General features: G+C 40.8%; 1 protein-coding gene across 6 annotated transcripts in view; it reads right to left on the bottom strand.

The window, feature by feature from the left end:
* APP (amyloid beta (A4) precursor protein) overlaps positions 1 to 14,998 on the bottom strand; it is a 188,062-nt gene that overhangs the window by 116,919 nt on the left and 56,145 nt on the right. For all 6 annotated transcript variants that reach the window (XM_009894907.1, XM_009894905.1, XM_009894906.1 and 3 more), the window contains exons 3-4: positions 6,092 to 6,204; positions 4,431 to 4,624 (exon numbers count right to left, since the gene is read on the bottom strand). In XM_009894907.1, the coding sequence (XP_009893209.1) occupies positions 4,431 to 4,624; positions 6,092 to 6,204 (307 nt within the window). The remainder of the gene's footprint in view (positions 1 to 4,430; positions 4,625 to 6,091; positions 6,205 to 14,998) is intronic.

The raw sequence follows: 14,998 nt of genomic DNA, 5'->3' as shown, positions 1-14,998 counted from the left end.
GCTTGCAGGTCACTTGACTGAGTTGTAGCTATGCAGGGAGAACGCTGCAGCTATACTGAAAGCCAGCACCTGCATCTGGCTGTCCCTCAGGCAGTCTTCAAGGTAACTTTTAATTAAAGGTGTGGATAACAGCAAGGAACGCCACTGCTGAAAAATGCTCGTGACCTCTTCGTCAGAGTTATACACTATTTCAGGACAAGCATGACTTGACGCAATTTCAACAGCATGGGTGGATCCTGCCTCTTGGCCTCAAGAACAAAGAGGGAATATATCACACCCGTCACAAAAATACATCCTCCCTCCTTTCCCAAGTACTGCCAACAAGCCACATCCTTTTACGCCCAGCCCCAGGTGGTGGTCAGACGCTGGGTAGGAAGAACATCCTTCTGTCACGGCACCACAGCCCAAGCTGCCCCTGCATGCCCTCTGATGGTGTGGATACAAAGTGCTGCTGAGCTTTGCTTCCTTCTGTGCAGAGGAAAACACCCATGACAAAACAAAAAAGAAAATGCAGTGCTCCAGGGACAACTGCTGGAGGTAAAAAACACAAGACAGAATGAATGGCTGCAATGTGGTTTCCTCTAAATATTCAGAATCATAAGTACAAACATTTTAAAATTTAGATCCAAATAGTTTGAGATACGAAGTTACTTCAAAATACATCACCTTCCCTTGCTGGATTCTGCTTTGTCACAACAGGGGTTTTGAGAAATAAGGATATAATAATTTGCTTTTCAGGTTGGCACCTCTACCTCAAACATCCTCTTCACTGTCACTTGGGCATCTTAGAACAGGCACAACCTTTTCAAAGACCCACGTGCTGAGGCACGTGGCAGTCACCATGCCACCACTCACTGACTGGGGGATTTGTGCCCATTTTCCACTGTCGTTCTACAGAGACAGGAGTGTGAAGCAGCCAGCCTGGAGGTTTCGCTCCCGGAGTGGTACTGGGCACGGGCTGGGCAAGAGAAAAACCCACAGCTATTGAGCAGAAGGCTTCACAGCCAGACATGAGAAACAAGGAAAAGGAGATCCTGCAGCTGATGTCATTTACAGTAGACTGGTTTTGGCTTAGGTGAGGAGTGGGTTATGTTCTACCCAGACCACTCGATGACTCAATAATGAAGACACTGAGATATGCATGGCAAAAGCATCTAAAAGGCCTTATATGTACAACAGAACCAAACCCAGATCTTAATGAAACAAAAAATAAAAGAAAGAGCAATTACTGAAGTACTTATGTGGTACTGACAACTCATTTTAGCCAGAAATCATGACTTCTGGGTAGAAATGGGTAAAAAAAGTCAACACAGTAACTGCTGCAACAGGAATGCTGTGGAATTGCCACCACAAACCCATGACAGAGTAATGGCATGAAATCCTTGTCCTTAAGGACCAGCTCCTATCTTCTAATTTTCACATCTTTGCATGAAAAAAATACTTGTAGCAGCAGCCACAAAAAGACCTGCAAAGCAAAGAATGACTGAGTGCCCCGCCTTGAAAGGCAAAGCATGTGTCTCATGATTTGGAGTGAGCCCTGTGTGCATTAAAAGATGTCAACTGGAAGGCACCAACAACTTGCACTCAGTTGATTCGACCCAAGTAAAAGCTATCACGATTCCTGAGCGAGGAAAATACTTTAATGGATACTTTGCTCAACTGATTTGTTAATAGTATTCCCCCTCCCTGCCCAGAACGGGGCTCCATGGTGAACCCAAAACTCCTCTGAGAGGGGTCTTTGCTTCAGAGCTGCTGAGCAGCAGGGTCAGCATTAGCTGGTGCATGAGCTACCAGCCCCCTCTTCCCTTCGTACAGTATCACGCCAAGGATGTGCTCACACACAAAGGGATACTAAACTCCTTGGAAGGCTCCAAGACGAAGCAAACATTGTCAGTGTCAGTTCACCCACATAAGTTGAAAAAAATGGAGACTTTAAGTAAGCACTTCAGAGGTGCTTTAATGGCAGAGAATATTGGGAATTTAGCATTAGGAGAGTGTCCCCCTACTTTACACTTTCTTTCTCCTCCTTCCTCCCTCACAATCAGCTTAGGACTAAGATGCATATATATATTTATATACACTCAAACATATGCTCATATATGTATGAATATACACACACACACAAAATTTGAACTACCACCTACTGCTGCATGAGAAATGAGTAATTTTATTTTTTTTTTATACAACTAATTTTCAAGAGTATTTCTGGCTCCAGCACACACCGTTTAAATGCAGTTGGGAAGCTGAAGAGGCAGTGAGAAGTATGAGTGAGTCAGTGTAAAAGAACTGCGAACTGCTTGCCTATTCATGTGCAGCTGAAGTACAACTGCCCCATAAAAGGATCCTTTCAATTTCCTTTTGCATCCACTTCTACGGGAGGGGAGCAAAAAAAAATAATAAAAAAATAAATCAGTATTTGCCTGGGACTTCAGAAATGGATTCAAATGCAATTACAGCTCCTACTCCTAAAGGATACAAAATTTATGAAGTTATTCTTGAACTCATCTCTTCAGATATTAAATTGCTTTATGAGGAACAAAATGGACTAGAATAGTAAATTAAATGTTCAGTGGCAAACATGAAAAAGACTGAAATAAAAGCGCTATCTGTATTAAAACTACTGTATATAGGCCCCTGTGAGCTCTTTTATTTAAAATATTTTAGGCATCTTTGATCAGATATATGAAAGAAAAGTTTTATATCTATGTATTTTATATATCGGGATATGTAATAAATATAAGATCTATAGATAAGACAGGTAATAGGTATATAAGACAGTTCTATGTATCTACCTTGTGTGTGTATATATATACATATGATGAAAATAAAAGCAAATTTGTTTCAATTAGAACAAGGTCTGTACTCATGTATTATTCTAAGAGAACATATTCCAATTAAAATCTAAACAAAATATACAGAAGTGACACAGCAACAATCCAAAGGCTGGTTTACAAATCCCACTGAAAGGGTTACAAATTGTGATGCCTTGACAGCTGTTGGAAGTACAAGTCAGAAAAAAGCCTGAAGGTATCAAGGTGCAATGTTACTTGACGCAGGTTTCTTGCATCAAGCAGTCCTGACGATTCCCTCCCATTTATGAGAGACAACTGGAAATTACAATGGGGAAATACTCATTTTAATTAAACTTATTCCACTATCACAAAGAAGTCTTCCCTGCAACACTTACTAATGGGGAAATACTCATTTTAATTAAACTTACTCCACTATCACAAAGAACTCTTCCCTGCAACTAACGCTTTAATGATTTAGATGCCCACCATGACATACTTCCTATTTTTTCATTGTCTTAATGCCATCTCTTTGCACCAAATTACAGCAATTCGATCTCTGTCCTTCATCTCTACACTGTTCCTGAACTTGTTTCCATATGGATTATTAAAAAACCCAAACCTAACACAATTCAGAACTATTAACTTTCCACAATATTCCCTTCATTCGGTTCCCATTTATCTTCAGGGTTCTCCTTGAAATAATTTGTAATCTGCCACAAGTTTTTGATTTTGCATATTATTTGCAAAAGATGCGTATCGTCACCTAAGAAGTAGAAACACTGCATTAGCTAAGACTACGAAGTGATGGAAGCCTTGGGACCACAAACAGAATTTGCATGCAGATCTTAGTTTTATGAAGAAAGCCATCTTAGAGAGTTGTTTGAATTCAGTTGCAAGGACATAACATTGTACTCTGTGTTGTCACAACTGCTGTCTAACCCAGTCAAGAAAGTGACATGAAAGGGCTTTGATAGCACCGGACCACTCAGTTACAACACAGTCATAACCCGTATTTGGCTCAATATCAGCCTATGTGCACAGGGGATGTTAAAGGGTAAAGACAAGCATGGCATTTTCCCATCCACTGCTGTCTTGCAAAGGAAACCTCCATACTCTTGACTTAACAGCAGCATATTAACGAATCTCTCAAAGGCTACATATTAAAACAGATTTTCTTTTAGATCGTATTTAGAAAGTAATTGTCAGCAGAAAAATATTCTTACGGTAATAATGGCACACAGCTAATGCCTATTATGAATGAAGACATTTCAAAACCTCCAACAGTTATGTTGGCTGAGTATCTGCTGCAGTACTCCAGACTGCACACGAAGCACCTTAAGAGTACAATATTTATCATTTAGTTGTCAGAAAGTGTATATTTAAGCATTTTTGTTATAAATATGGCAACACTTCTCATTGAAGAAAAGATGAAGGCATCAAAAGCACAATAACTATATTAATAATAAGCTTTTCTGTAGAAAGTTAAAAATAAATGTGTAAAACTGATGTTTTCAACCATTGTAGCTGCAAATTCACTTATAAGGAGCAGTGACTCTTCCACAGAGGCCTTTTAGACAGATTTTTGGCGTCTTTAATAAGACGGTAATAACAAATTGAAGGGTAGAAAGTCACTCTTACCTTCCATCTGCATAGTCTGCATCTGCGCCTCCCCACCAGACATCTGAATCATCATCTTCAGCATCAGCTGAATCAAGATTGTCGCTTTCCTCCGCTAACGGGCAGCAAACAAACTCCACACCACGAAACTTGTCGATACCACAGGGCAGCAGCATGCCATAGTCGTGCAGATTCATACTCTTCTCACTACAGGACTACAGAAAATAAAAAGCAAACATTTTTTCATGCAGGAAGCCAGAAAAAAAGTCACAGGCCTCAAGAAAACGTAAGGGGCTGCGTACTGGCTTAGGAGGTAGAAACTGGTGAATGGCATTATTTCTGAATTTTGAAACATGACTTACAGTCATCACGTGTGCATTCACTACCTGCACTGTAGGTAGCTCCCTACCGGTGTCTGCATGACCACTGCAAGCAACAAGCTCTCCCTTCCCCTGCCCTTTAGTCTTTGCCAGTATAGAAAGACTTGTCTTCTCCTATATATTTGACGACTCCTTATCCTCTTGCCTAAAATCCTCACAGGGTCTGCCTCATAAACAGAAAACTCAAAGGCAGAGTGACAATTTCAAGTATTAGTCCTGATCCTGATGTATTAATGCTATTAAAGAGTTCACTGCAAGATAGATTAACATTTAAAATATCTAATATACTGGAAACACACTGTATCTGGTCTGACACCTCTGCTAATACAGTACCTTCTAGCCTTGTTTGGAAAACAGTCAGTTGTGTATAATTATACCTTAAAGATACAGCGACATAGGACAGAAAGATAAAGTGACGTAGGACAGGTAAAAAAAGGAAAATAGTTCATTGGTGCACTGTGATGATGTGATCGTAGGAAACTTGGAATGGCAAGTACTTAAAACAGACTAGAATTTGCCTGCATGAAGGTTGGTGCTTTAAATGCTTCATTTGGGGGGCAACAGTATGATTCAAGCAAGAACTGAAAATCTGAAGCGGCTAAGCACATTTCAACGTTGATCTCCAGAAGGTGGGATAACATACAAACTAAGAGGTTCCCAGCAAACTAGCAGCCAGAAGTTTTTCTGAAGCTCATCTCACTTTTTATTCCTACAACCTTTCTACATAAGAACAAAAATGTCCAGAATGCATTAGTGATTATAACATTAGGTTTATTTCTGTTCTCAAGAAAGCACTAGTAAACTGTAAAAACTCTGTGCATGCCTGCAAAATGTCTTCGGCTAGTCCTACGTCTTATCAGCTCTTCTATGCTGAATTTCACATACTGCATTCTTTCATGCCTGCTTGATCTCTGTGAAGCACCTGGCATACCAATATCCCCATGGAGGACAATGATAAAGCCAAAGCCTAGGCATTAGTGATCAATCTTTAGTTCCAGAGCAGCACTAACACAGGAAGCAAGAGGCAGCAGAAAACACGGTGGGTATGTGAGTGGACGTGGGGGGAAAAAAACAGTGCTATGAAACAGGGTCCACGTTCACAGGTATCCAATAGTGGACTCTGATGTGCTTAGCAGAGTGACTCCTATTTCCTACCTGCTGAACTGACAAAAAGCTATTCACCCAAACATTCGTAAGTACTGCTCTTTTTTCCCCTGTCACTGCTATACTTAAACTCATCCTCAGAAGAGTGATAAAGCTCTAAAGAAGGAAGGCAGGAAATTTTAAGACAGATGAATATACCTCTTTAGCCACAGTATGCCAGTGCAGGTGAGTTTCACACACATCCATCCTTTCCTGGTGAAGGAACTTGCACTTGTCTGGGACCAGAAGGGCATCACTTACAAACTCGCCCACTGAAAGAAAACAAAACAAAAACATAAACATTAATTTTGCTTCCACTTCCTCATCCTTTTAAACCTTTAGCCAGACATAGGGCAACTTTCATAAATGAGTGGCAGGGTCTCTTTGCAGAGAATGGAATAGTTTCTAAATGGTGCTTCCATTATCACCTTCTTCAAACTTTGTTTTTCCTCTCTGATCTCAGAGGTCTATTAGATTATGAAAACTTTAGCGTAATATGCTGACTTCCATATACTGAGCGTGAAACTTGCAGGACCCATTGAAGATGTGTGTGGTGCAACATGAAGTCAGGAGTTGGTGTATTCAGCTCCTGGAAGGGGAAGTGCGGGGGTGTGGAGGGACAATCACATTTTGCATCTACACAGCATCAGGGAGACATTTTGAAGTGTTTTGAAATACTTACTTTTTCCACACAAAACAAATCTGACACCAACACATTGTTTCAAACAATTTGAGAGTATTTCTACTGAATTACAGCACTAACAGCAACACAGTCGACTCAGTTATTTTTATTGATGCAGCCTCATTTCATCAGCCAGACTGGTTAGCCCATCAGCCAGGGAACAAGATGATTCATGGATCACCTGAGTACATGGTCAGATTGAAGGGGCGGGGGGGGGAAGCTCTTTACCAAGGACATAACTGACCAAAGAGATTGTGCTGTCTTCAGCAGTAAGATAAAAATTTAGATGCTAATGAAATAAACAATGGTCACAGCTTCAGTACTAAAGAATAAGAAGAAACTCAGCTGATAAGAAACATGATTGATTAGACTAAAATCACTGTAATTCTGTACAATTCTGGCATTGGAATTAAATAACCCCAATCCCCCTCAAAGATATTTTTAAAGGAAAAATTAGAGTACTTTTGAGAAGTCAATACACTGAACAGACTGGATTGTGAAAGCACATGTGACATACATGTGGTGACTCCAACAATGGTGACATACTCTAATGCCTGCAAATTATTAACAGACATGCCTTCTAGAGATGTCCAAAATAATATTGCAAAAGTAATGGGTTAAAATACTTTCTGGCAACGCAAAATACAAAATCTGCAGCTTCTGTTGACAAAATCTCTGCTCCCAGTGGTATCACACCCAAATCTTGCACTGAAATTTGAATAAATTTGCACCTTGGTTTTAGCTGTACTTATTTTTGTAGGGGACCATCCTGCCACATACCCACAGTCACTCAGTACAGATGTAACTGCTAATGCTTCAATTTAGCTAAGTACCTGAGCACTAAGCAAAGACACAGGTGTTTTGCTGAAGACTCACAGAGTATGTCGACTTGGCTCTCCTAGGACATACGACTTCATACAGAGCTGCAGTTTTACTTTGTTGGCTGTTCAAGCATGTAAAACATTCAGAGCAGTATTTATGGCAAATATTTCTATAAAACTGGAAAAAAGTACAATCCTGGAGTGCATCTTACTCCAGCGAACTAGATCCGATTTCACAAGCTATGCACACAATAATGTGTGCACCTCTGTGTCATCTATCTGACTTCTGATAACCCCTGCATGAAGCTATTCCATTCACCTTAACACCCTGTAATATCGTCAGAGTAGTGCGTGCGTGAATGTAGAAGGCAATTAATGGTATACCTCGTTGCTCAAAAAAACTAGCCTACAAAATTTCAGCAAAAGTAACAAATACTGATGTACCCCTGAGTTACAGCCACCAAATATAAGATGGAAAGCTATAGGTCAAAAGTTCTAGGCAACACAGCCTGGGCTGCAGTATCATTAACAGTATATGTGAGTATATAATTAATTTTTTTTAAAAATAATAATTTATTGAGTGTCTGATTATTTCAACCATCTCATATCAATGCACTAAAGAAATACTAGACATGTTGATATAATCAAAAGTATGGTATTAGATTTGACTTTTATACACAAAATGTGTATCACCTTTATAAAATCATATTCCTTGAAAATACAGTAAGAGCATCCTCCTGGTAAACCAACTTCTCATTTCAAAAGAGGCTCCATTTGCAACCAGTTGCTGAGTTTCACAGAAATAAACAATTCATTGGAACAGGTTTCCCTCTGGTTTTCAGAAGGAAAGGAGGAGCTGGGGAGAAGGGTGGTTGTTTAATGTAACAGTCCTTCATTTTACAGTATTAAAATGAAATATTTAGGGTTGTGAAAACCTGGGCAATAGTAATCACTTGCAGCCTTGCATGTATTTCCTATTGCCTTCAATTACATTTTTTAGCACAAATTAAATTTAATTCTGCTCATTATTTACACACACACAGAGCTTACGCCCTGGAAACTTTTTTCATTCATTTCTTTATCATGATTAATGAAGTTTAAATGCAAAGCTTTGAACTTTTTTCTTTGTTGTTGTTGTTAAAAATAAATTAACATTCAAGTGGCAGTTTGATGAACTAAACTGAGTTCATTTGACAACTGCAACATTTATTTTGCCTGGGCTAGTCTAATAGAAATATAAGTCCATCAGAAAGAAGCACTTCAAACACTTCTGACTTGCAGACAAGCTTCTACATGTATCACTCCAGTACACATTTAACTTTCAATGCTGCTGAATCATAAGCCTGTAGGGATTCTTTGCTTTTTTGAACAAGTAACCTACAGACTACACACGGAAAACAAGTATGTGTGAAGGGAGAGCAATCTTGTGTGTCCTTAGAGAGAGGGCCAATGTGTATGGGCTCTAAAAATAAGGAAAAACTGTAATACTACTTCTGTTTGCCAGTACAAGCCATGACTGAAATAGTTATGCATTAGTTTGTTTTTTTGACCGATGGAGCATCCTAGCCTAGCCCTGGTTGTAGTTTCCACTCTCAGGTGCTGGGATTGCAACACATAATTCAATTCCAAGATTATTTTTCCTTCCAATACAGCAACACAACAACTGGCACCGCTCCGGGCTGCCCTCAACACCCTGCCCACGAGACTCAAGTCAGACAAGCATCTCCCCAGGCAGCAGCACTGCTTTGAAAGCCTCCCTGGCCCTGCATTGTCCCCTTGTCCCTACCAGCACCTTACCCCTACTCCTGCACCAGGGGCAAGCCACAGCTAAACCACAACCATGCCATGGACAGACAGGCTTGCAAACCTTGTACCAAATCCACACCACGAAGCATAGATATTATTACCAACAACATTACCTTTGTCAGGCTTATATTTCTCACTTTTTCTTTTATTTTACAATCACAGAATCATTTAGGTTAGAAAAAAACTTTAAGATCAAGTCCAACCATTAACCTAGCACTGCCAAGTACACCACTAAACCATGTCCCTAAGCACCATGTCTACGTGTCTTTTAAATACCTCCAGGGATGGTGACTCAACCATTTCCCTGGGAAGCCCGTTCCAATCCTTGACAACCCCTTCTGTGAAAACATTTTTCCTAATATCCAATCCTAAACCTCCCCTGGTGCAACTTAAGGCCATTTCCTCTTGTCCTATCACTTGTTACTTAGGAGAAGAGACCGACCCCCACCTCGGTACAACCTCCTTTCAAGTAGATGTAGACAGCGATAAGGTCTCCCCTCAGACTTCTTTTCTCCAGGCTAAACAACCCTAGTTCCCTCAGTTGTTCCTCATAAGGCTTGTGCTCCAGACCCCTCACCAGCTTTGTTGCCCTTTTCTGGACACGCTCCGACACCTCTGTATCTTTCTTGTAGTGAGGGGCCCAAAACAGAACACAGTATTCAAGGTGTGGCCTCTCCAGTGCCAAGTACAGGGAGATAATTACTTCTGTAGTCCTTGCTGGCCACACTATTCCTGATATAAGCCAGGATGCTGTTGGTCTTCTTGGCCACCTGGGCACACTGCTGGCTCATATTCAGCCGGCTGCCCACCAACACCCCCAGGTCCTTTTCCGCCAGGCAGCTTTCCAGCCACTCTTCCCCAAGCCGGTAGCACTGCACAGGGTTGTTATGACCCAACTGCAGGACCTGGTACTTAGCCTTGTTGAACTTCATACCATTGGCCTCAGCCCATCGATCCAGCCTGTCCAGATCCCTCTGTAGAGCCTTCCTACCCTCAAGCAGATCAACACTTCCATCCAACTTGGTGTTGTCTGCAAACTTACTGAGGGTGCACTCAGTCCCCTTGTCTAGGTCACTGATAAGGATATTCAAGAAGACTGCCTTCTTTTTTGCCTTCTTCAGCATCTCTTTTATTTTGATTACAGCTGTACATCTGTGCTCTGCTGAGGTACTCTAATAATGGACCACGATGGCACAACTTGCCTTTTGGTGAGCTCATAACTCACTAAACCTCCTCAAGCAATTCAACACACAATTATAACAGTTCCTCTTTTTCCAGTGGCTGCTTACCCAACTCTTGCAGGGAAGGACTAGATAAAGTCAGATCCCTCTCATTTGTGGGTTTTTGACATGCCTGGAACGTGAATTCTGGGCAGAGATCATGTTATCAGGTTAGAAAAACCCACCGCCTTACTACAATTCCTGAAAGCCAATGACCTGAAGGACAACAATTCACTGCTCGCCCTTTTGAAAATAAGTTGCTTGTTCATAACTCAAATCTATGTTTTTTAAAAGCAACATTTAAGTTACTGTATCCACTGTCTGCACATCATCGAAACACCAATCGTATCAACGTAGTAAGATCCATTTTAATTTCATTTTACAAATCTCATTTATTTTCCTAATGTCTATAATCCCTTTTCTGATGCCCAATTCTCATTTACATTTGTAGTGGACTTCCTCATACCGCCCAATCCTGGTGTTTCACAACAGAGTGGCAGTTCACATTTTTCAAAGACAGTTTTGCCCAAGATTATGATACCACATTTTACTATTAAATAATCTTACTTCACTCAAACACATCCTCTGAAAAATACTTTTGGAACAACAGATTTGGTGCTGTAAGACCAGTAGTTCTCATTCAGAAACTTCATTTTTCAACCTAGCAAAGAAGAGCATTAAGACTCAACCTCTAATAAAAGAATTAGGATTATAGTGAGGGCAACTGATCACACACTCTTTTAAATCTTCTCTAGGAAGAAAAAGGCTCAGCAAGTGGGCACACTTGTAAGAAGATGACTGCCTTATCTGTTTAAATGGCAGATAAGATATTAGGGCAAAGCAATTCAAAATAAAAATATTATACCCTGTGTGAAACAGTCCTGATCAGCAGATTTTCCATCCACTGCATAAAACAGATGGGATCTGACGATCCATCCAGCGTTGCACAAAAACAGAGCAAAGATAAGACGATAAAGGTAATAAAACAAAATCCGTGACAAAACCAAACACCTGCTAGCAGATGGTTGCAGATGGTTAGGATCCCAACCAAAAAATAAGCATGTTCAAATTATGTTCAAAGGAGTACTTTCAAACAAAGCCTGTGCTAAATTTTGCATGAGGAGGCAGCACACATACTGAGGCCCTAGGACTCAAGGCTTCATTTTCCATGTCACTGATGAGAACAAAGCCTGGCTAAAATGAATTTACAAGTTCAAGTGCTTGCGCCACACGTATTTGAGAACATTCAGACAAACGTGCCTCTTCTCTGTGACTTTGCATAGGTTATCCTGAACCCAACACCCTCGGCACGGCACAGCAAGGAGCAGAGCGACCCTGCGCCTTTCCCCATCCCGCTGCCACAGGACTTTGCTCGGCTCAGCTCCCCGCAACACCTCTGCTATCCCTTGTGCCTACCCAGGTATGTTTATTTATTACATATGCTATTAAGCATACATTATTACATTTATTTAAGCAGACATGCAACTTTATATAAGCATCACCCTTAATAAAAGCACCTAAAGGCTTCATGTGTGATGCTTTCTTTTATTTGTAGGTTGGCAATTAAAGGTTAGCTGCAATCTGCATCAGGGTGCAAGCCAAACTCACTGGCATCAATTGATATGCAGAGAAACAACACTTTACTGAAAATGCTTTTTCTTTCTTCATAAATCCAGAAAAGCAGAGAAGATGCAAAGCAGCTACATACTTTAAAAATACATTTCATTTTTCAGCAAAATGAGTTAGTAAGCACAATTACCTAGCAATATGCTCAACCAGTCCCAGAGTACTTCAAGATTTCAGACTTGGTACGTACAGATGAAGAGGGTGAGGCTGTGCCTCTCAGGCCTGGTTTGAAGGAGGGTTTGCTGCCATTCCCAGCCCCTGGGGAGGGACTCCTGCCCCAGCCCACAGCATGGCTCTCCTCTGAACTTGGGAACAAGACATGTTCGGCCAGACTGTTAACTATCTTCAATCTAGTTTAAAGGATTTTAACAACCTATAGTGAAACAATGGCTTTGTAGATTTTCCCAATTTCCAATTTAATTTTAAATGGAAGTCAAAAAGAAGCAGTGTTTAGGAAGTAGGTAAAAGACCACATAAAAAATAATGTCTACCTACACCGTTACCTATGAAGGACTACCAATATGAATACCAGCACCCAGCTGGGTATCAAATACCACGTTACCTCCCCCAGTAACTTGTAAGCATTAAGAGCAGCGAAGAACAACGCTGAACCCCGCAGGCAGCTGCTAGCAAAGGACAGGCGGTGAAAGAGCTTGCACACCAAGGACTCCAGCAGAGAGGCAGAGCCTGGTGCTGCACTGCACACCCTAACAGCCTTAACAGCTCGAAACCACCTCCTCCCTCAACCCCATCCCAAATGCCAAAGTAATACACCTCTTCCTAAAACCCATTCACCAGCCAAGAGAAAGGCAAGGTGGTGCTGATAAGACATGATACCTGTGTCCCAGCAGCTTGGACCATCTGTATTTTTCTGATGAGTAGCAACAGGCTCAACTCCTGCCCATAAAACTGCCCCAAAAACAGCTCTGTAAGAAAACTGTCCTCACTCCACCATTTTATCTATCTGTAGCCTATGGCATGAATTTCAGTAAGAGACCCATGGCATGGCAGATGGACAGCAACGCAGACCCAAATTTGAAGGGCACGATCATAAGTGAAAGCACGACCTGCGCAGCCATCTCTGGGGCATGAGGTGGGAACAGCTTCAGTCTTCCAGGGGCTCGGCCAAAACCAACACTGACCCCATTAACATGTCTCTGTATTGCCCCTTTCATCTTAATAAAGTTCCAAGAAGTGACTTCCCATTACTATAGCTTTTTTCTGTTATTATTTTTTCAGAAAAGCCACCCACTATGTTTTAAGCATCTAAAAGTAAGGCTAGTGATTCTCCAACAGACATTTTCCTGGCATCAAAGCAAATGCCTACCGCTTTAGTATTTCTTCTGCTTCAAAGAAGTCCTTGAATGCTTCTGTATTCCTGCCTTCAACCAAACTTGAAAAGGTAGAGAATACACCCACTGAAAAGTGTTTTATTTACTGTTATTTAGCATACATAGCAACAAACACACCCTGACGCAACAACTCTCAAGTAAACCCTCTTCACTATTTGCAACATTTATCTGTTTATTAGACTACAAAAGACAATAATTTCAGATAAACAAAGCTCTTCTATTAGATTAAAAACTGACTGGTAATTCTAGCTGTACTACACCTTAGCATCCTGATGCTCTCATAACAATTTTGAAAAATCCTAACAATTAGTGTACTTTTCACAAACACTGTGTTTGCACACAATGTGTGACCATACCAGGGATCAAGGTAAAAGAATCCACTGTAATGAAGTCACTGACATCTAAATATCCATATAAGTACCACAACAAAGGGTTCTAGTCTTGATCTATTACCTGTACTACTGCAACTTTTGGAAAGTCCAAAAACCTCACACAAAACTCTTGAGTCAAAGGGCTAAAATCCTTTAGGTACAATCCATCAAAGTACATTTGTCCAAATGAAATAATGAAGTATATACCGAGAACTACACCTGTAAGTAATTCACGGTGTTTATTATGTCTTCATTTTTGTAAGATACTATACATAAAAAAGGATGACTCTCAAACCTTCTTCCTCCTTCCTCTGTAGCTCTTTGATGATAGACATAAATGGATTTTCTGCTCACTTTGCCACTTTTTTGCCTGTCTGCATTTTCTGATAAAATTGTCTTACTTTCCAGACAGAATGCAAGCATCATTCAGACTTAATGCATTATGCCAATAACGGATACATCTGTTTACATGCAAAAAGATTCAAATACACATCATCACACACTCTGGCATCTTTATAGACAAAGCATATAAGCATTCCTTAAAAGTGTGCAACACCTCAACGGTTCATTGAAGCATTAAGTTCATCTACTTCTCTCCCTTTTTTCAATTGTCTCCCTCATCTTCAAGGAAAAATCTTGCTGGGAGTACTGTAAGATGCCTCTTCTGTCCCTCTCTTGCTCATTAATGCAATAAAATAGAACTGTGTGAATGCCCGTTACCCCAACATCATGGGTTCTGTCACGTGCTGGAATTCCTCCTCCTACCCCATCTTCCTAACAGGCCGATGAAGTAAAAAAAGACCCTCCCAGAACTTGCTATCAGTGTGACCAGCAGCAAAGGTCATACCAAAAAGGCTATCTGAAGGGTTTCCCCTTTAGTTTGCTTTCTCTAGGCACTGACCACTCACACTAGCAAACTTTCTTGCCCTGCACCACCTATCAAAATGCAGCCTCTCAAACACGATTTACCAAGAAACAGGCCCAAAAGCAGGCTACCAAGTCCACTCGGGAAGTTGAGAAATTTCAGGATTGAGTTGCTCTCACTTCCAATCCCTCAAGTGCACTGATTACATCTGCAAAGCTTCTGCCACAAATGAGAGAGCATTTCTTGCAGACACAGCCCCCTCCCTCCCAATTATATAATCCTGCCTAATTTCTTGGAAATGGTGAGTTAGGAAACAGCAGGAA

This window comes from Charadrius vociferus, unplaced genomic scaffold (genome assembly GCF_000708025.1).
Source record: "Charadrius vociferus isolate BGI_N301 unplaced genomic scaffold, ASM70802v2 scaffold201, whole genome shotgun sequence".
NCBI lineage: Eukaryota > Metazoa > Chordata > Aves > Charadriiformes > Charadriidae > Charadrius > Charadrius vociferus.
This window is presented reverse-complemented; position numbering and strand designations above follow the sequence as displayed.